Here is a 22585-nt window from a genome sequence, read left to right as displayed (position 1 = left end):
TAATGGTTAGGAGGACGGTAGATAAGGTTGTTGCGGGAAAATCAACACGGCATTGGTTAATATTCTGTTATTTTTTCGGTTGATCGTTTTGCATTTTGTGCCATTTTTAAAACGGCTTGGATAGGATCCGCAATCGGGGAGAGAAAATGAGCGTCGGGATTCCCTAGTCTCTGAGCCAGGCGGACACTTCATGTTTCACGGTAGTGTGTGTGGGTCCGATATGTGGTGAATTAAGACAACTGGTTCTTTATGCAGCTTTGGAGGAAAAAAAAGACGGTAGTTTCTCATTAAGTCCGAATGAAAACCCTCACAGCCACGTTAGAAAAGGTCTCTCATCATCACGGAGCTCTCTCACTTTACATCTACCGGTGTTGCAACATACGGTTGATGACATTTTTTGGAAGTGGTGGTCCTGCCTTTTGTTTTGATTTGGGGGGATACCATGATAGGCGGATCTTTAACACAATGAAGCGCATATGATACGAACGGACCTTTTTTTTCTTTTCACACAAAATGAGGAAGCGTTCATATAAAGACTCAGAAAATGCTAAGAGGCCTCGTCGTCACTCTGTGGGCCCAGGATCTGTTTGAAATGAGGAGGAAAGAAAGGGCAGCGTGCGAATTATTGGACTAGAATGACATCAAACGAGATTAGCAGCGAACCTAAAAAAAAAAAAAAAGACACATCATCAATGAATGAAGGCGATCGGGGCACGTTTTGAGTTGCTGCTCACAATGAACAGAAACACTTTGCAGCACAAACACGGATTATTTCCACAATATTGAAGCCCCTCGCCGACTTTTGCTGCAAGATTTTACAATCTTCTCGCATTTATCGCCATCATTTATTTGTGTGGTTGTGATTCCACCATTTCTTTTGTCCACATTTTTGATTTTTTTTTTATCCGGATACAGTCCTGAGACCCTGACTGTTCAATGGAAGTATGTTATCAGCTGCCGGTGTTGCCTCTAGACAGGCCGGTTCCCAAGCATGTCCTCAGCCGCAGGGGAGCCATTAGTTTCAGCTCCAGCTCGTCTCTGTTCGGAGCCCCAGATCCCAGACAGCTGTCACAGGTAAAAAAAAGAAAAAGAAAAGAACCTCAAAGCATTTGTTTTTTTTTTGTTTCATTTTATTTAGTGGTCATAGTGTAGTGGCACTGGAATCACATAGGCCTGCTACCTTCAGACGTGAACGATTCTCTGGAATCTTGCAGGTGGTTGTTCTTTCTGAGGACACGCACACACTCTTTCTCTACAAACGCTTTGCATTTGTGCATGTTGTTCCTTCTGGGTCTACATCAGTGGTTCTCAAACCTTTTAATTTCAAGGATCCCCCCCCCAATAACCCTGTCTCTGTACACTCTCAGTTAGACCTGTAAGGGTCCATTTGAAACCTCAAGGAACCCTGAGGGTCCCTGGACCCCACTTTGAGATCCACTCATTACATTGCGGCCAGTACACTGACAGCACCGAGCCTAAAGTATCACATTTTACAACAGTTGTCTCAAGAGACCAGGTCTGCATTTGTCACAAAGGAACGTGCCACACTCTCACTTACAGTATGTTAACATCCTTGACACATTGACACAGAGTGTGGGCCTAATTCTCAGAAATGAGTTCCTGGAATTCCTAATGTGACGTGAGAGAGTTTAACAGAGGCTACAGTAGCCTAATGTAATGTTGTTGTGGGTGATGTTCTGCTTGGTTCTCTGGTGCATGGAAACACAAGCCATTGCAACAACACATCTGCCAATTTGTGAACAACTTTCAACCTGGCATTCTTATTTTGGGCATGTCGTATTCAAGATTCTATTATATATTTCCAAGAATTCTCAAAAAGAGCAGAAATAGTAGATCTACAATCTCACAATGCGACTCTACCGAGCAAGCACTACGTTAATGCTGTTGATTGTTTGCGAGCTCCCCGGTGGCATTGTATTGTCCCAACATACATCATTTATATAATGCCACCCGTCTCTGCCTGACCGCTTCCCTCAATACGGAGAAAGTTCATAACCAGAGTCACATTATAATGCACTGGGTCAGCTGTGTGAGAGTAAGTGTCCCCTTTGATAAGGCTGTGTCCATTAGCCCTTTGTCCAGCACTGTGCTCCACATAACCACCCATGTGTGTCTCCTTTGAAAACACCACAACATCACAGGCAGCTCCCTGAACAATCAAAAGCCAGATATTGCCTACTCTGTCAAAAGACCCTCAGTATGCCTGTTCTTGCTTAGCCTTTAGCCCTGCGTATAATTAGCATTTCTTCTGTTGTTTGAATATCTGATCTGGTTGGACAAGCCTTGACCCAGCCATCCATCCAGCTCTTTGTCCTCACCACCAGCCTCCGTCCTATACTTCTTCATCTTCACTACAGGCTGTGTTAAGAATCCTTATGGAAATAATGTAATGTCAGTGAGTGATTGATGGGTTGAGGAGTGGTCTGTTCTGGAGTAATTCAGCACGGCTGACCATTATTTCTAGACCACTCTCAAAACGTGGAACTCCCAGGTGACCCAAAAACCTCAGGGGACATCCCATCTGCGCAAGATCATTCTCCTTGGCTGTAGAAACACAAGTGAGCACTATTGTGTTTCTTGGTCAGGTGTCACAGATGCTTCCTTTTATCGTGTGTGTGTGCAGTCATCGTGATCCATTGTTGTGGAAAAAATGGCTCACTTGCAGCAAGCAAGCAGAAGGCTTTGTAGTGTGGTGAATGCTTTGAACACCAGTTTTGTGGAGGAATAATATATAAAATAATTTATTGCACGAAAGTAAAGGGACGGATGGAACCAAATTGTTCACATAACTATTAGACATTTTATTTTTTAATATCGGTATTAATACAGGCTATGAGAAAAAACACACACACACACACACAACACTTGGCACAGTCACTCAGCCTTTGTCATAGAGCAATTGCACTTTTCTGAATATTTTCTTCTGTATACGTATGACCATAAGGGTGCATTTGTTCTCCTTGGCTGCTGTGTTGTTGTGTGTGTGGTTCCAGAGGCCTGTTGTTTGTGGAAGCAGAGTCGGACTAGCATTGCAGAAAGAGGCAGTTAGGCATGTGCTTGGGCTCTGGGGGCAGTGGTTTGGCCCGCTGCCACACTCACAGATGGCCAGAGTTTCTGTCAGTTTCTTTCTCTGCCTATCTGGTTTCTCTGTGTTTCGTCTCTTTCTCTTTGTCTGTCTGTATGTCTGTCTCTCACTGTGCTCACTCCCTCTCTTCCCCTCTCAGATAAAGACATTTCCTCTTGTAAACACAGGACGAGCAAGCAGAGCTGAGGAGACGAAGTCTCAGAAGAAGAATGTGTCATTCTGTGCTCCTGGAATGCATGTGATTGGGTGTAAATATGCTGCTGAAGAGGCGTAGCAAACGGCAATGGCATGAAATAGGCCTAAATGGCTTCTTTTAGGCACAGAGTGCCTCTACTCTACTGTCATTATTGCCATGCTTGTTTGCCGCCTGTTGATTAATTTCTTAAAGGGAACTAGAAGCAGATTTTTTTTTTGTTGTCCCAACTATGTGCAGGTTCCCACTGGAGTGAATTGTAAACATTGCTTTCTCTTATGCCTGAGTAGTGAGACAGATTAGATCACCATGAAAAGATGTGGTATACTGCAGTATGGCAAAGAAATGAATCATGTGTTTCACATCACATACAACATGTGCAAATGCACAGTTCACACGGCACATAATTAACACGCACATACTGTAGGTTGGCATTATGCATTCCACGTTTATGCCGGGGTTGATGGTAGCTCTCGGGGGCCCCAAACTTATGCCTGGGCTTTACCCTTGATTTAGTACCAATAAAACGCATCCAAAATGCACTGCATTTTATGATCTGATAAGGCCTCGTAATTGTCCATTGTCTTTTTTTTGGGGGGGGCCAATTGAGCTACTAAAATCAATAAACAGATGTGAGATATTGAGGCCAGTCAGTCACATGGCAGTGTGCAACAACAAGCGAGATCTTTACGTAATGTATCTTCATGTGGGACAAGCGGTCTGGTCTGGGATCAGCTAATCTTTCAGATCATTGTCCATAAGATGGCCCAGAGAACCCGCTGGCCACTGTTCTTGCTCAGCCCACTTGATATACAGGCCCAAAATACGCACGCGCACCCGATAGTGCTGCTTGTTTCATCTGCACTGGATGGGCGTTTCTGGGAAGGGTACGATAAGGGAATACTGTACATTACAGCACTTCTTTTTGAGGGAGTCAGTCTGTTGATCTTGACAGAACTGATAAGATTTTTGTTTTTCTACATGCGGTGCCATCGGATTGACGTGGTTTCAGGATGTGGTAAGAATGCTGAAGGAGCTGTTCAGACTCCGAGACGAGTGTTTCACAACCTTTCACTAAAGACTTTTAACCCTCACAGCGCCACATCTAAGTTCCATGTGTGAGATTGCCATTTTCCTCCAATGACCAGTGAAGAATGGCAGCCGTAGAACATTGCTGTTTATTTCATTGAGTCTGACTCGAAGTGTGTTCTTCAGTTAGAGAACAGGATTTAAACAGACCCTACTATGCTCTCTTTACTTCTCTATGCTCTCTTTAATACATCAAAATTATTCTCAATTTTTCTCTGTTTCTCAAGGGGGCCCCCTTATCACATGACTATTTTGTTTCTGTGCTGCAGTGTTGAGACGAATCAGGCGTGAGAATGTGGCTCGACACATCATCACTAACCGACCATGTCAGGGCCAACTGCTTTACTGTATCTGAATTTTAATCATATTTGCTTTTGGTGGCTATAGGCAGGAGGGCTGAATGAGAATGCATTGGACTGCCTGACTCTCAGTCCTATTCACCCATTATTGTACCTGGTGAATTAACATTACATTACTATTTATGCAGTACACATATTTGTACATATTTATCATATGCTAATTAAGTGGCTTTCTTTTAACCCATTTAGACCTGAGGCCGATTCTAAAAACGCTTTCTAAATCCTGACCTAAGTTTTCTGAAAATCTTCAAATATTTATAACAACAAATGTATGTTGCTATATACTGTACATAGCAACAACAACGCCAAAAGGGGTTCCCGGCCTGAAAGGGTTACAAATAGGAGTTCCCGCCTTAAATGGGTTAAAATAAATAAATAGAAAAAATATTGTTGCCCCTAGGCACACTGGCAGTGATAATTTTTTAATCACTTTTATTACATTTTCAAATCAATACAGGTGAAATCCCTCAGAGGTTATTAAGGTTTGGATGTAGAAAGGTTAAGCTGACCCAGAGAAGTAATTAGAATCCAGCGATGATGTCTGAAATGATGAAATGCCATCGCAGGGGAAGACGACCCTGCAAGAGCATGAAGCGTATCATTCCCCCATCCCCCACCCCTTGGCTCTGCTCTTCTCTTAGAGCACTGCTAAAAATCACATTTTATACAAGGCCACCCTTTTTTTAAAGTGCACTGTGTAAAAAGCCTTAAATGAGTTTATGACTCTTCACTGCTGCTAGTAAAGAAAGCACTGGTTGCAGAGGTTACTCCATGTACAAGTGGACTACACTTTTCTGTGGTTTCCCAGCCACCTTTTTTGTAGCTCCACAAACACAGGCCACCCCCCCTCTCTCTAGCTCCCTCACTCTCTCTGCTGGGCTGTTCTCTCCCAGCCCCCATGCCTCCTCTTGGAGGCTCACTGGAGATGGAGTGTGTCGTAGAGGAGAGTGTTCTTATAAAACACTGTTAGCAGCAGGTAGACTCAATTTGTGGCTTTGTGTAAGCAGCGGCGGCTGGTACACATACACACACACACAGACACATACTCTCTCAAAACCTGTGCTGTAAAGTCTGTTTATAGCTTAGCACTCACTCACTGGAATGTGCCGTCACACACAACATACCTCTGCATGTGGTCATAATTCAGAAGGAAGCTTTCGGTTTGTGAAGCTGTGCCGAGTCCAGTTGCTTTTTATCTCATGATTGTTACAATATTTAGTGCTTGTACATGCACATTTTTGTTTGTATGCACTCTCTTGTTTCTGATTATGTCAAGAGTTTATGGGAATACCACTGCTGGCTTCCTCCTTTGTCTATCTATGTGATACATCCTCAAATACAACCCTGTTTTTATGACATACGACATGAGGAAGTGAGGGTTTATCGCTGTGGCTAAAACAGGGAAGTGTGCTGGCGCTACACACTGCGCATCAGACGTTTAACCACCACTGGAAAGGTCTTAAGGCACACATTACCAGCTCAGTCACAGCGGTGGCGATGACATGAGAACATGTTTGCAGTGGTCAGTCACTGAGCTACTTTTCAGCTAAATTTCAGTTGACATATCTGTGATTTAGCCATGGACACAAAGCGTTGTGCTGCTTGTGCTTGCATTATGCACAGATCACAACAGTTTCTGGACACACCTTTGTTAGTTTATGGGATAGTAGTTTACTCTCAGTTTATGGGATAGTAGTTTACTCTCTGTTTATTCCAACAAGATTACCTCAGTACATGGTACTTAACTACTGCAATGCCACTTCCGGCTATTTTGAAGAATTACCTTGAAAATGCAAAATATTCAGGCCCTGGAGTGACAGGTTCTGACATCACGTGACCCCCTGACCTTAGAAACTTGAGAACTTTAGCTGAGACCACAGTTAACACAGGAACTAACGTACCGAGAGTGGCAGCAAGCAAGCATGAGTCTTTATTTACCCTTTCAGCTGTAACTGCCTGGGGATACCATTCCAGTTATGTAAAATGGGCTGATCTCATTATCTGTGGGTGAATATGTAAATGTGCGCACACACATTTACATATTCACTCACAGACAATGTTATGCTATATCATGTGTCATTCTCCCTTTAAATATAAAGTAGAGGCAAGAGTTGTGTTTGATAAATTGTTTTACTTAATATTTAATATTTTAATTTATAATAATCTGGTTCTAAATGTAGATTAACATTACCTTTTTTATATATGGGCTGATTCATTATTTGCCCTTACCCAGTCGTCACCAATAATTTCTCCACTGACACTGGTTAGTCGGGCCCTTATTTCTGCTTGATCAGGCTAAAGCTAGATGCTAGCAGCCCTGCGTTCTCGTGGTGTCGGGGGTTGTGGGTTAGCCAGGGTTGTGTCCTTCATAGAACAGAGGTTAATCTGACCGGTAACTGCTGCTAAGAGATGCTGACATTCAGCAACAACAGAGGCCTGACGTCAGTAAGGCAGTCGCAAACATTCTTTAAGTAGAATGGAATGTGTGTGTGCGTATTCTCATGTACTCTGTGACCAAAATAGTTGCTGATGAATCCATTTTGTCCTTACTGATAAAAATTATGTTTTGTAAAGTATTGGCAAGAGAGGATCACCTTAAAAACCACATTGATGATTTTTTCATAACCTTTAATCTGTGATTATGTGCACACAAAAAACAAGCAAAACAAAAAAGTGTACTAGCACATTATTGATTGATAAGAAGAAATGAGTGCTTATTGAACTAGTAACCTGGACAATGTGCTGTGTGCAGGTTACATTGTCCTGCCCACGAGTTAGACTGAAACTACACGTGTGTCCTCTCTTTCCCGCATGTCTGTCTGTACTGTGTATAATATCCCGTGAAGCATCACACCCCAAACAGTAATCTCACAGAGGGTGCTCGTGTTAATGGACGTTGGACTGTGGGAGGCATGTGTTCTCGTGCGTAGCCGTCGGCATGGCAGGGGCGTGTTGTGCAGGGCCGTCACGATCTTGAAGTACTTGACGATTTAATATTGTCATGCAAAACATTGTGATTAACGGTTGATTTGAATCTTTTTTATTTATTTTTTGGCATTGTAAAAATGACATTCATGTTTGTGCTTTGTAAATACAAATTGCACATGGCAGATATGAAAAAGAGCAAATATACAAAGAAATGTACAACCAAAATAAATGTACTATGGCCAAAATAGGCCATTATTTATATTGTTATGCTTTCAGAATTGGTGGAAATAGCGGCTTGAGACACGTTGTGAGCTTGTAGATCTGCTATTTCCACACATTTAGAAAATGTGTGAACATTTTTCAACAGCTGAATTGTGTGATAATTGAGACGGGCCTAGTGGTGTGGTGTGGGCCGGGCTATTTCTCAAGGGTAAAATGTGACTTTCCCCTACTCCTTTTGCACTGCTGATGTGACTTTGACAAAGTGCTTGCAGCACCCCCCCTTCACACCAGCTCTCGAGGGAGCACATGCCAGTATGTCTACTCCGGTGCCAATTGTGGGTACTGGCCCCCTGCCAGCATGTTTTTTGTTTGCAGCAAGTTGTGGCCAGAAGGAGTGTTGGGGCATGCATTGGCAAGGCTGGTGACTCTCAGTCCTATAGTGCCAGCATTGTACGGTGCCCAGTGCCCACATATGTTGCAGCCAGTAGCCACCCCCTCAGAAACACACACACACACACACACACACACACACACACACACACACACACACACACACACACACACACACACACACACACACACACACACACACACACACACACACACATATATAATATTACTCACACTAACCACCAGTGCTGTGTGTAAACACAGAGGTCTGTTGACACTAAAATACAGCTTTGCAGATTACCCACCATGAGTCAAGCTGTTTGCTAGCCAGTAAAATATTAGCTTTGGATTGGGAGCTGTCATGTGGGCTTGAGGAGAGGCAGGGTCAGTATGCATGTATGTATGTGCGTGTGTGTCGAGGGGGGGCATACACTAATCCTTATACTACAGTGTAAGGTGGGGAGGTGTGCAAGCGCCTTTGTGTTTAACACGTGTCTCTGCATGCACTGCTGACTGACAGTGGTCATTAAATGGTAACAGAATCAAGACTCATATCAGTTCTACCGTTTACCCACCATAGTATCAGACCATAACATTACCCTGACACAATTTTCAGTCAAATTTGCACAAATCTGTTAACTCTCTCAGTGCCACGCCCCGACATATCCCGAGTTTTTCCCGAGTACCCTCAGTGCCAGCACGAGAAATCCCGAGTTTTTACTTTTGACTGTGGTCGCGCTATTCTGTGTATTTTTCATGATCACTTTCGCTTCCTGACTACATCAGACTCACCCGGAAATGGATGTGAAAAAAAAAAATTCATTTCCGGGTCACGTTGTTTTTCTCCGTTGATTTTCGGCCAGAATAGGGAAAGTCACGGTTTTTCACATGTTATAAAAAACAAACGGAGAGGTCCACGTCTACTCTCTTTGGTCTGGGTGACGATCAGTCATCGTAGTCGTGTATTACATCGTAATTTAGCGCGATCAACGATTGTCAAAAATGTCAACATCCGGTTCTGACCGGATATGATGTGAGCCTGTTTGGGAGGGGGCAAGTGAGCCAGCGAGATCATCAATGTGTCGATTTGTTGCTCTCTACTGGTAGAACTGTATTATGGGTTTAAAACCCCAATCAGATCATTTATTTGAATGAAAAATTACAAAATTAAAAAATTAAAAAAAACGCAAATTCCTGGCAGTTTGGGAGTACTTTATGAAAATACTCTTGGCACTGAAAGAGTTAACAGCAGATTTCCATCCCACGTAGGGGGGTTTGTGGGAGGAAGAAGGCTTCGGAGTGTATTGTTTTTCTTCGGTGAGCTGCGAAGAGAGCCCTAGGGGATGGACAAGAAATGGAGAAAATAATGGAAGAGAAGAAGAGCGCAGGGGAATACTAATGAATAAAAATTGTGTATGCAAATATGCTCAACCCATTGACGTCATGACTTGTGCTGTGTGCCATCTGGGGACACCCTGGCCAGCAAACCGAGCTGCTGCAGCTCACAGCTGAAGACGGTGAAGCAGCCAGGCTGCTAACCTGCTAGCCAAGTGGCTAGCTAGATGGCTAGCTAGTCAGTCAGCCATTTGGTGGCTAGCCAGTCATTTGGCCAGCTAGCTGGTCATCAGTGAGCCTAACAATATCCATAGATTACTTGGTAAGCTAGACAGTCACGACTCAGCCCACAGCATACTAAACAGCCAGCCAATCACAGATGAGCCAACCAACCAGTTACTCAGGCTGAGTGACTGGTTGGGGGAGGGGGAGGGGGGGATTATCTACTATGACTGTGACTGCTGCACTTACATCCTGCTGAATGCATGTAGCTGGGTCCTTATTTGACTTAAAATGTATAAAAGTATATATGTGCCATGCGCAGCATACAAAAGATAATACTGTGTTTCAAATAAACAGAATAAGAAAAAGGGTCAACTGTTACACGTTTAAAACTAGCTGTTAAATAATGTATTGGCTTGCATGGCACACTGCACTGTCTGCAAGGTAAAATAGATCGTTTCCTAGACGGCATTATACTGAACTTGAGCTTGTTTACCACTCCTACACAAAGGGTTGACGTCAGTGTGAAGACACATTTGGGGGTACTACTGAACCTGCAGAATAAAATCAAGTAAACCCAGTAGAGTAGAGCTGAGCTGAATCTATGTAATGTAAAAGCGGCATTATGAGGACAATTCTGGTCTGAGATAAAGCAGTAAGCTGAGGGCAGTTTTTCCAGTTATGTGACCTCAAGCTTTGTGAGTATGGGGATTGATGCTGTGTCCACATTTACCTCTCAGTTTGAGTATGAAAATCATCTCTCTGTCTCTCGCTCTCACATACTCTCACATTCGCTCTCTCGCTCTGCTCTTGCATGCTTACTCAGTATACCTGGTGCGTGTCAGTGTGCCAGTGATGTATCCTGGTAATCAACCAGCAACTTTGCTCTCAGCCTTAGGGTGAACGGGTTGGGTTTGGGGGGGGGGAGGGGGTGATGAGCATTCTCTCTGCCTTTCACTAAAGTCTGTTTTTTAAACCCTGGGACCTGGGCACTACCAGAAGCCTTGCTGTAACTCTTGAACGTGCTAAATATCCCATCATGCTGGATTTACACATTTCAAGGCTTGTTTTTCTGTGTGTGTTTGTAGTCTCTGTACTGTATGCGTGCGCATGCATGCATAATGTGTGTAAAAACAACACGTGTGTTTCTCACATGACTGATAGCAATAGTTGATAGCAATAGTGTGTGTGTCTATCTGCCAGATATGGTGTTGAAACAGGTTTATCAGTAACGGTTCTACAGAACACACACTGACACACACACACACACAGACGCACAGGCGCACACATGCTTGCGCGCACGAGTAGAGCCAACAGTTTTTACACACCCTCTCCTTATCAGGCACTGCATATTCCCTAACTGAACATTGCGTCTTTAGACCAGTATATTTAAAATAGCCCTTATCGTATCACTTTGACAGGGATTGCTGGTTCCCTGGAGGGGCAGTTTGGAGGGCAGAGGGTGTGGTATATTGTCCTTGTTTATTTTGGGCATAACACTTGCATATCAGGTGGATCATATCGTGCTGTATATCAAATCTGTCCCATGGATCTTTGACATAAGATAAGACCTTTATTGATCCCACTGGGGAATGTTGTGTATAGATAAGTTAGTCTCTAAATGCTTCGTTCAACTTTACTAGAGGCTTGTCCCAGCTTTCATTGCTAAAACATGGGTGGAAACCAGTGGTGTTACTGTTTTGGTCGTTGGAGGGGACACCACGGCGTGTGGCCAGTATTTTTTCACATGCATACAAGACGTGGTACGGTGCACGCCACCGCCGTACCGTACCACAGAAAAGAAATCACCATTACACCACAGGTGGAAACGATTACAAAGTCCTTCATATTGTGGCATTGATATGATCGGTTGACGGTTATCATAGTTCATAGACACGCTCAAAGGAGGACGGACAGGCGACGGCTAAGTGTTTTGGATCACATTGTTCTTTATTTCTGGGAAAATACTGCTTGCCATGCCTTCGATGTAATAAGTTAGCCACAGAAATAAAAATCACAAATAAGAACAGCAAAATATAACTGCAAGCAGCAATACTGGGGGTCAAGCAATGACCAAAATACAACATGGCGACGTCCATTTAGTTTGACCCAGGGCAGATGTTAGTGCTTAGATCGGCCATCACCCCATCCCACAGGTTTGTTAGTGGCACTGTTCTAGCAACTATCTTGGATATTTATGTCCCCAGACCTATCGGTAAGCGGAGATCTCCGATCATCTCTCAACACAAGACTATAATGTCATATTCACAAGACTGAAATATAATCCACAAGATGAAAAATGTATGTTATATTGGGCAGAATGTACTTTAATATGTATGTTTAGGCTAATTATTTTGTTTTTGTGTTTCCACAGAGACGAGGGGCCATCTCCTACGACAGCTCAGACCAGACAGCCCTCTACATTCGCATGCTAGGTAAGTACTTCCCACTGTCTACACACACACACACACACACACACACACTCACACTCACACTCACACTCACACACACACACACTCTCTTGCTGTCACTCTCACTATATTGTTGCCACAGTGTTATTGTTAGCCCAGTTTGTGACTTCCCCCTCCGCTATAGCTCCGGCTGAGGGCGGGACCTGCGAAAGTAATTAGTATTTCGACAGAATGGAAAATCTATTGAAAAAAAAACTTTATTCGGATTTCTATTGCCAGATAAAATTTGGTGCATGCTGGCAAAACGGTTCAAAAGGTTGTTTCAACCCGTCAATAAATGTTTCCATTCTGTTGAAATTACAGACATCTTTAGGATACCAGGACTACCTTTTACATTTTTGAGAAGTGTTTTACGGTAACCGGTTAGAGTTTTTACATTTTTGCCGGTCCCACCCTCAGTGGGAACGTAACACAGCAGGACCTCATCCCAGAGCGACAGCGGAGGGGGAGGTCAGAAACGGGGCTAGTTATTGTCCTTGTTCAATTGCACAATGTCTTAAAAATGTCAGTGAAATAGGATGAGTGCTAGCTGGAGATAGAAATATGTAGAGAAGGTGAAGGTGGGGCATGTCTGGAGTTCAGTTCATCCCTGGCCTTTTAATAATCTCTCAATAACAATAGGCTTAAGTTGTGTCTGCGTCTGCAGTGTTAAGCATTTCTTAGAATTTTGATCAGATTTACTAAGAGGCAAGATTTGATTTGGAGCTCCACGAGGTTCAGAGGAGACTGGAGGCTTGTGGAATGTGTGTGTGTGTGTGTGTGTGTGTGTGTGTGTGTGTGTGTGTGTGTGTGTGTGTGTGTGTGTGTGTGTGTGTGTGTGTGTGTGTGTGTGTGTGTGTGTGTGTGTGTGTGTGTGTGTGTGTGTGTGTGTGTGTGTGTGTGTGTGTGTGTGTGTGTGTGTGTGTTTATGCACGTGTATGGTTTGTTTGTGTGTGTTTTCCTGTCTCTGCTGACTGCTGGCTGAAAGCTCTGCTGAGCAAATGAGTCGAATGCATCAAGCTTTGCATCCAGATTAGGCTTTGTTGATCTGTTGGGAAACAAAGCTGGATCATCAATAAGGTTACTGTAGATAATGGGCGATAAGAAGGATATACCCTGCATAGACCCCACATGGACACAGAGCTGAATCTGACCTCTCGTGTAACCCTTGTATGGCCTGCAGCATTAGGAGCTTAAACAACTGCACACTGGAGCTTTCACCCAGCATTGCTGCACTTTCACATTTGCTGGGAGCCATGATTGATTTAACTCGACTCATGCCAGTTAGTTGCTCGCCAGCTTGATAATATCCATTAGCTGACTGCTGCCACGTGCAACCCCCGGGCACAGTAACGGCAAAGCTTGCCGAAGGAGCTTTAGCTTTTTAATCATTTTATGGACGGATGGCAGTCTTGTACGTCACTAGAGCCAAGCATCTGTCCCCTGGATTTTTTTTTATTGAATGAATTGACTGTGAGGACGGAAGCATTCCAATGCAATTTGGTGTTTGCCGAGGGTCAGAGGTCAGCCTGCGATTTTAATGCTGTGCAGGGTTCATGGAGTTTATCACATTGTAACAACGACCTGACCTATATCCACTGCAGAGTGGCAGCACTCACACATCACTGGGAAAACACAGGGCCCCTGACTCTGAAAACCTGCAGTAATCACAAGGATGCACGTGCCCACAGCAGGCACAGGCATATGCAGGCGTGACAGATGTCCACATGTGTGCACATGCACACACAGTTTTACACACACACACACACACACACACACACACACACACACACACACACACACACACACACACACACACACACACACACACACACACATTGCTTATGATGCCTTTCATTGCGTGTTGAAATGTACCTGACATGTTTGACTTTTTACATTCATATAGTATTAAGAGTTCAAATCACACCCTCTCAAGATAATACTGAGCATCATTGTGCGCTTAATTGTAATTCCCAGTTTCTTTTGGTATCTTAATAGGGGCTTGCATAGTTTTCCAACAACTGTTTGCAAGTAAGTAAACATGCTGGTTCAGAGGCAAAGCGAACCTATATGATCGCACCGATTGCCATCTAATGCACATTGTAAATCCCCAAAGGTGTTGTGTTGGAAACTTGTCTTAGACTTAGCATCTCGCCGCTGTCGTATCAGCCGTCTGTTGCGTTGAACAGCGCACGTAGCATCCCCACCAACTCATCGTGCTTCCGGCTACAGTTGTGCACACACTGGCAGACCAGCTCCCGTGTGGCTGGTCACAAAGTCTGCTCCTCTGCCTGACTACTAACAGAGCCATAGATAGACAATAGATTGCCACTGGTGGCTCTGATTCACTAATGCTAGAGCAGACCGTCCTCACGTGGCACTGCATGCTCAACCGACTGTGTCTCTGTCCACCGGCGTTTGTCTCTGGGAAAGTGTTTTTGTGTCCGTGTGTAGTGTATACAATACATACCAGACCAAGGTCAAATAGTATTTCTAAGTAAATCATGAGCTTTTTTCCCCTTGAACTAACGGGGGTTTACCGCATCAGGTCAAATCACTTGGTGTCGGATAAGTCGGTTGCAGAAAAGGTGTACTACTCAATGTACTTGCAAATACTTATTTGTGGTAGTAAAACGTTTCTAGGGGTTATTGTTGTTGTATAGGGTAAACCCCGCCCATGTGGCACCTAATTATTACAAAAAGTATTTACAGATACTAAGCTGGCCCAGGTCTGGTACAGATGCAGTGCTTAGTCTCGGTGCAGCATGACTCTTGAGGAAGTGTGTGTTGGTTTCCTCTAGGAGATGTGAGAGTGAGAAGCCAAGTTGGATTTGAACCAGAACGAAGGAGCTCCCACCCGTACCTGCGTATCGACTTCCGAACTATTCACAGTGAGTATGAATCACGGGCAATTAGCCGGGCTAACCTGCGCTCCGCCGATGACAAGGGAGATAGCGCCGATTAGAATGTGGTTCTGCTCAGGGCTCCGCTCCTCTCCAGAGACACTGCCAGATGTTTGTGCATAACTCGGTTATTTCACACACTGATAAGGCCTCAAGGTGTGTCTTAGAGTGTAAACCTTGTGCAGGGATTGTTTTTTTTTTTTTTATCAGAGCGGTGCTAATGGTGTTCACAGCACTTAGGCTAGGCAAACTACTTCCTGAAACGCATTTAGAGAACTTCAAACATTTGTGTGTGTGTGTTCGTGTGTTCTCACATGCTGAACCCAAATGTAATCCTTCCTCATGCTGACGTGTTTCCGGGCTGCAGCCATGGTTTATACTGGCAGAAACCCTTTTTTTTTGTTGGTGTGCGTGCACTTGTGTGTGCGCGTGGATATGAACTGTCCACTGACAAAGCAATGACTGGTGTGTGTTCCCAGACGGGAGGCTTAAGAGTGGGGCGGCTGTGTCAGCAGCGAGTGTGTTTGTATATCGCTGTGATTGTGTCTGAGCCCCTGCAAAGTCTGTGTGGCCGCATCAGTTCTCAGCTCCATGAGTTCATGAAATAAAGATTCCATGAGTGATATGTCATTATGTTCATTCCAGTCAAATCCTTTACCCAGTTATCTCATCGTTTATTTCTCTGTGTTTGTGTGTGTTCGCAGCAGGCTCGGGGTCAAGCTCGACCACTTGTATCTCTGGAGCAAGGATTCACAGGCTGCTCAGCTTCCAGCGGTACCTGCACTCATCCCGTCTACTGCGGGGAACACCCCAGCACATTCCCCTTCACCTCCTTGATGAAGATTATGCTGGACAGGCCAAAGTACGACATATGTCACTCATAATACTAATGAACTCAAGACTAACTGTCACAAAGGACATACCTTTACCTATTTGTTTGTTCTGATTTCCTACTCTTTGCAGTGCATGCTGGAGAGGGTCGGGTCCTGGACTTTTGACATCTTCCTCTTCGACAGGTTGACAAACGGTAGGCTGCAGCCCCAGTCGATATTTCAAAATGCCAGTTAGCATGTGTTGTACTGTCTACCTCAGATTCCTGAATGAGACGTTTAAGATGCCATAATAAGACTCATCATACTGGTACATGCTGGCTTGGTGGCCGTACATTAGCGCAACCTGTTGGACGGCACACATCTTTTGAAGTCTTTACTTTAATGAAGAAAGAGTGTAGAGTTTTACTCTTTATGCTCTTTATAGATATTTTATCTGACTTGAGATTCTGACATTTGTGCTGATCTCACAAATGACCAAATCAATAGAAGATCTGTGCCAGTCTTGTCCAATTCCTATGACTATATTTTGTAACTATAAATTGTAACTGCTTAAACAAATGTGACGGCCATTGTCACATGACTCACAAGACCATTTGGTGGAGAAATAAATCTCTGGCCTGGCGGAGATAAAAATAAATAAAATAAAAAAGTAGTATGGGTACTTCTGTGGTCTACTACTGTAGTCTCTTAACCCATTAACTCTTTGACTGCCAGAAATAAAACGTTGCCATAATTTGCCAAGCCACTGCCAGCGATTTTCGAGTGTTCTCACTAACCTTTGAAAAATCATAGAATATTTATCTCGAGTATGATCGATCCCCTGATCACTTTAAAAGACGTCTCTGAGAATCGGGGAATCGCCACGATCATCATCTTTCCGTAGTTGTGGGCAGTTGAATGCAGGTTGTTTTTGCCAAAAAGCAACAGAAACAGAGAAAAAGCCAATTTTCCCAAGAGTTAAGACCGGGAAAGCATCTGTGTCACTTTAGAATTTAACCACTGTAACCATTATTTTATACTTTGGCTGTTCAAAAAGCAGCAGATCTTGTAAATCTGCTTTTTTTTTAATTAATTGTGAACATTTGTACAAATATTTGCTATTAAAGCGATATTTTTTTACTCAAATCTTTGCTTCTGGGGGTCCCTGGAACAAAATATTTTGAGATGGGGGTCGGCGGCCAAATACGTATCATTTTGGGGGTCCTTGACATGAAAAAGTTTGAGCACCACTGATATATAGTAACATTCGTTTTTCAGAAAACTGTTAGGATTTAGAAGACATCAGAATCGGCCTCAGGTCTTAATGGGTTGGCTCACACAATTTTCAAATGCCTCACTCCCACTTCCGTTTCGTCTTTGCAGTCACGTAATTTGTCCCACTGTAAATCTAATTCGTCGAAGCATATATTATAAATATATTTTTGTGAACGGAAATGACGGAACAGATGACGGTTTCCTTTCATGTCAAGGACCCACAAATGGACACTTATTAGCCCGCGGACCCCCATTTGAAAAGATAAATTTTAAGGACCCCCAGTTTGACATGCATTAGGGCTACAGACCCCCATTTAATGGCATTTCTATCTCTGGGACCCCAATTCATGTTGTAAAATCAATGTTAACTTAACTCTGAGAGTGTACAAATGGAACCAAATGGACCCAAATGGACCCGTTAGGGTCCATTTGGTTCCATTTGTACACTCTCAGAGTTACAGACCCATAAGCGTCCATTTGGTGCCTAATCTATCATTTAGCTAGGGACCCCCTGGAACTCCCTCAAGGACCCCTTTGAGAACCAATGCTCTATGTAGCATTCGAAGATTGTGGAATAGTTGTCTGGCTTGAGGGACTAGTGGCCTACTGCTTCACAGTTCCAGCCTCAGAATAAGTAAAAAATTATGATCCCTCATCTGGTGTCGAATGAAAGTGACTGACTGTTGGCTCTCCCCGTCTTGTGCAGGAAACAGCCTGATCACCCTGACCTTGCACCTGCTGAACCAGTATGGCTTGGTGGAGCTCTTCCAGCTGGACATTGTGAAGCTCTGGAGGTTCCTGGTCATGGTCCAGGAGGACTACCACAGTGACAACCCCTACCACAATGCTGTGCATGCTGCAGACGTCACACAGGCCATGTACTGCTACATGCAGGAGCCCACGGTGAGTGCATACAGTAGGAGGGCTCATCATTGCATCTAACGGTGTTATCGGTCATAGATGTTTAATGTAGACTCTACAACTGGGTTATCAAAAGGTGCACAGCACACCGGTCCTTGTGAGGTGCCAGCCAACGGATTAAACACAAAATAATAAAATAGTATAGCCACACACTTTTATCTGCCATCCTGAAGTAGGCAGCTTAGTCTGTCCGAAATGCGGATCAGTCGCTGTGTCCATAATGAAATTTTGCATATTTAGTAGACTCTTCAACTGTCAAATCCTCTGCAATGTAGAGGATCTGACAGTCAGCTGGCCAGTCTTTGCAAAGTGCTGGAGATCCAATAAAGTTCCATAGAGTGGGAACATTTCTAACTTTTTAAATTCATGAATCATGTTTGATCTGATTTAAGATCAAGTCTAAATAAAATGTACTGTGTGCAAAAAAAAGAAGTAATTGTGAGTATGTGCTTGACATTCTTGTAATCTTGTCTTGTCTCACGTGCAGCTCGCCAAATCCCTTACCTCCTGTGACATTCTACTGGGCCTGATAGCGGCCGCCACTCACGACCTGGACCATCCCGGGGTTAACCAGCCTTTCCTCATCAAGACTGACCACTACCTAGCCACACTGTACAGGGTGAGAACCCGTCGCAACACGCACTTTATCCATCACCTGTACACAAGCTGTGAAAAACATCGCTTTGTGAAAGCACTCGGTTTGAAAATGAGTTTTATATATGAGGTGATCCATCGGATTCCATTTAGCATGAGTCAGGATGTGCACATTTGTCCATAATGCACGTAATTACATGTATTTTATTTTTTTTTGTGCAAGAATACCTCGGTTCTGGAGAACCACCACTGGAAGTCTGCTGTGGGCCTAATCAGAGAGACGGGGCTATTTGGGCACTTGCCTGCTGAGGACAGGTCAGTCTGACATTGAATTTGTATTATGTGAAGACCATTTGGTTCTCGGCTGCAGCAAGTGCTGCTAATTTAGTTCACCTCAAATTGTCTGCTACATCAGACATTACTCCAGTAAATGGCAGCAGATGCCACAAACATCTTTGACCTAGCACAACCTGTTCATTCTAATCTGATCGATCTGTTGTCTTGACTTGTCAGCCTGAACATGGAGAGGCAGCTGGGCTCCTTAATCTTGGCCACAGACATCAGCAGACAGAACGATTACCTGTCCAAGTTCCGCACTCACCTGGACCAGGAAGACCTGTGCTTGAGCAATGCCAACCACCGCCACTTTGTCCTTCAGGTCAGTTACCTCATAATACTAGGGTTATTACATCGCTGTTACATCGCCGTTACATCGCTGTATCCCATGAAACCGTGATGGGTTTTTAATTCACCTTTTGGACTCCAACACCATATAGATGGCACTGAAGTGTGCAGACATCTGTAATCCGTGCAGACCCTGGGACCTTAGCAAGCAGTGGAGTGAGAAAGTGACAGACGAGTTCTTCCAACAAGGTACCTCCCTTTTTATGCGGTCTTCTCTTTTATATTGTTGTCTGCTCATTAACTTCCTTATGTTTTTCTTTTTTTATTATAACCGATTTAATATGGATTATTTTTTTGAATAATTATTCTATAGGAGACATTGAGAAGAAGCACAGACTTGAAGTCAGCCCACTTTGTGACAGAGAGACCAACACAGTTGGCAAAATTCAAATAGGCAAGTAGCTTTTATATTCCTCAAACAGCGATAACCTTAATTTCAAGCGTTCGTTGACCCTAACGTGCATCTTCATACCCGTGCCGTCTCATCATCTGTAGGTTTCATGACATATGTGGTGGAGCCGCTGTTTGCAGAGTGGGCCCGTTTCTCCGACACTCGTTTGTCCCAGACCATGCTGGGCCACCTGGGGCTGAACAAGGCCAGCTGGGGCAGCCTGCAGCGGGAACAAACCTCCAGCTCAGAGGAGGCGGGACCCAGCTCAGCCGACGCCAACGCTGAACCCAGCACTCGAACGGATGGCACCGCAGCCGGGGCAGGAACCAACTCCAAAGAAATACCTCAGGGAAGCACGCAGTCCTGACAGGGCCCGATAGGGCCTCAGTACACACTGGGGGGCTGGGTGGGGTGTCTAGGGAGGGGGTATGACCCCTATTCCCCAAGTTGCTGCCCCACCTCATCCTAAGACCTGAATAATTTGTTGTTGTTGCTTTTGCCTCCCATCTTGACAAACCACTGATTTTATTTAATTTATTTAATTTTAAATTCCATTTTTTGTTGCATAGAGCAATACATAGATACCTCATTTGGCTACTGCTGTAATTGTCTTTTATTTGCTTTATTTTATTTATTTGTCCACTGTAGTTTTGGCATTAATGATTAAACACCACTATTTCCCCCCTTTTTTATTTTCTTTGGTTAGCTAATGTAAGGGAATAACAGTATCGGAACTGAAGAATAGACTTTTTTTTAAGTGCCAATTGCAAATATTTGAAGAATGATTTGAATGAGATGACTTTAGTATTCTGACACGAGACTCAATTGATGCTGTGTTGCATTTGTAATGAAGATTTTTCCTCATGTAAAAAAAGAAAAAAATGAAAATGTGACAAGCCCAGTCCTTTTGCTGCCTCTATGAAGACTGTTTACGCATCTCCTTGTTCGTTTGTCATTTCTGTCCCTGAACTGAATTTGGTTTGCTCCACGGTCTGCCTTCTAAGCACAGATGTGAAGAATTACTATTCTATGAACCGTCAAACCTACTGTTTAAGCCATGAGCTGAACCTTAGTCAACCACACACCAGATATGCCATAGAAACATCGCCTTTGCTACTAGTATGTATTCAGCTCCTTGCACTCCTGAACCATGTGTTGGACATGCAGCTCCTGTTCCATGACATCTCCAAGGTATTGATGAACTTCTATCCTTTCTGAGGGGGACATTTGAGAATCTGTCAGTACTGACCACAACATGGAGGCACCTGTGCCTCTCACACTGATGTTCTGTTGCACCTTGTGCGTGCAGCTCATCCCGGAACTCCACTCGCTCAGGGTTTTGCCAGTCTCTTAACAAGAGGGAGAGGGTGGAATGTGGGGATGCAGGGTTGCTTTTCCTGGCTCTGTGCACTTCTACCGAAGGAGACCCTCCCTCTCCCCAGAATGTCTCTTACCATAGCCTCATGCAACCTGGAGGACTGCTCTGATGATGCCTTATAACTATGCACAAACTATGCTAAGTGACCAAACCAACTCGTATTCCCATCAAGTGCATGGTGTGCTTGTCCTTTTGAATGCACTGTCCAATCCCTTTGCCTTTTTGGTTGTGAGGAGCCACCACTCAAACTGTCGTTTTTGTATGGAAACAAAATGGTCGAGTGACTTTGAACATTCCATTTCCTTGTTTGGTTTGTCTACTTTGATTCTGTATAGTGGCACAAATTGTTTGTGTTTGAACATTTTGAACGATAACAGGTGCTTTTCTTACTTTAGCTCATTTGTATTTTGCTGTAAGTGCTGTAAGACTGTTGATAAAACTGTTTACAATTTGTCGCAACAGCCATTTTTGGGAAGACTTCAGTGTCGAGCCAGATTTTGTAAAGGCTTTGCCGTATTGACCTTTTTGATACATGCCTGTTGCAGTTACCATTTGATTAATAAAACCAGTTGTTGACAAATGCCTTGTAAACAGTGATAACTACTTCAATGACTTGATACTATGGTTTGACATTGATGGGATAATCAGGTAAAGAGCTTTATTGCAATGGACAATTACTGTAGTTGCCAATTTGACTTCCAGTTAGGTACCTTTTGCGATAAGATGCCAGACGTATACTACAGTATCGTGCATTTGACTTTTAATTCATTTGACCCATACATAAATGGTGCAGTAAGTCATATCTATATTCTGATAGTGTTTGGTAAAGAGGCACGTCTCTCTAGCTCTATAGAGAACAAGGCATTTTCAGGCGGGATGCCAATTGCAGCGAATCGGAAGAGAACCATTTATTACTACAGTATTGTGCATTTGACTTTTAATTCATATCTATATTCTGATAGTGTTTGGTAAAGAGGCACGTCTCTCTAGCTCTAGAGAACAAGGCATTTTCAGGTGGGATGCCAATTGCAGCGAATCGGAAGAGAACCATTTATCAGCTTAGTTTGTTTCGTCTGCTCATTTATTCATGAATTTCAATTTCACTTGTTTATCCCGTATGAGTTCTCCATCCTGATGGTATCCCAATTTGAAATTGTATTTTGTGTTAAGATCTGGAGAGACCCCTGATACTGAACAATTTAAAATACAACTTTATTTTTTTTTAACTTTGTTTCAACCAAAGAATATCACTTACAGCACCTTTAATAGCATACTTGGCAGAGGATTGTCTCCTTACACAGATCTAGAATAGCTGGCATATTAGTGTAATAAG

General features: G+C 43.6%; 1 protein-coding gene across 6 annotated transcripts; it reads left to right on the top strand.

The window, feature by feature from the left end:
* pde7a (phosphodiesterase 7A) lies at window positions 1-21832 on the top strand. Of its 6 annotated transcripts, none has more exons than XM_080418513.1 (12): window positions 1-1074; window positions 12219-12279; window positions 15099-15185; window positions 15905-16059; window positions 16161-16224; window positions 17991-18187; window positions 18693-18824; window positions 19023-19114; window positions 19313-19457; window positions 19576-19672; window positions 19797-19877; window positions 19979-21832. In XM_080418513.1, the coding sequence occupies exons 1-12, from the start codon at window positions 937-939 to the stop codon at window positions 20239-20241; spliced, it is 1512 nt and encodes a 503-aa protein (XP_080274639.1). In that variant the 5' UTR covers window positions 1-936; the 3' UTR covers window positions 20242-21832. The 6 variants fall into 6 exon arrangements, with proteins under 6 accessions (XP_080274639.1, XP_080274638.1, XP_080274637.1 ...); XM_080418512.1 differs by having other exon boundaries at window positions 15902-16059; XM_080418511.1 differs by having other exon boundaries at window positions 15096-15185.
* Window positions 21833-22585: the final 753 nt, after the last annotated feature.

Source organism: Gymnoscopelus braueri (genome assembly GCF_963280865.1).
Source record: "Gymnoscopelus braueri genome assembly, chromosome: 21".
NCBI classification, from domain to species: domain Eukaryota; kingdom Metazoa; phylum Chordata; class Actinopteri; order Myctophiformes; family Myctophidae; genus Gymnoscopelus; species Gymnoscopelus braueri.
The sequence above is the reverse complement of the archived record's forward strand: the minus strand, read 5'-3'. Positions and strand labels throughout refer to the sequence as shown.

What these genes read in the sequence shown, in the direction of transcription:
- pde7a (XM_080418510.1), top strand. Translation starts at nt 937, where the DNA reads ATGGAAGTATGTTATCAGCTGCCGGTGTTGCCTCTAGACAGGCCGGTT. An exon ending in GCTACATGCAGGAGCCCACG is followed by an intron (nt 18,188 to 18,692) that starts GTGAGTGCATAC and finishes TCTCACGTGCAG; the next exon opens with CTCGCCAAATCCCTTACCTC. An exon ending in ACCGCCACTTTGTCCTTCAG is followed by an intron (nt 19,458 to 19,575) that starts GTCAGTTACCTC and finishes AACACCATATAG; the next exon opens with ATGGCACTGAAGTGTGCAGA.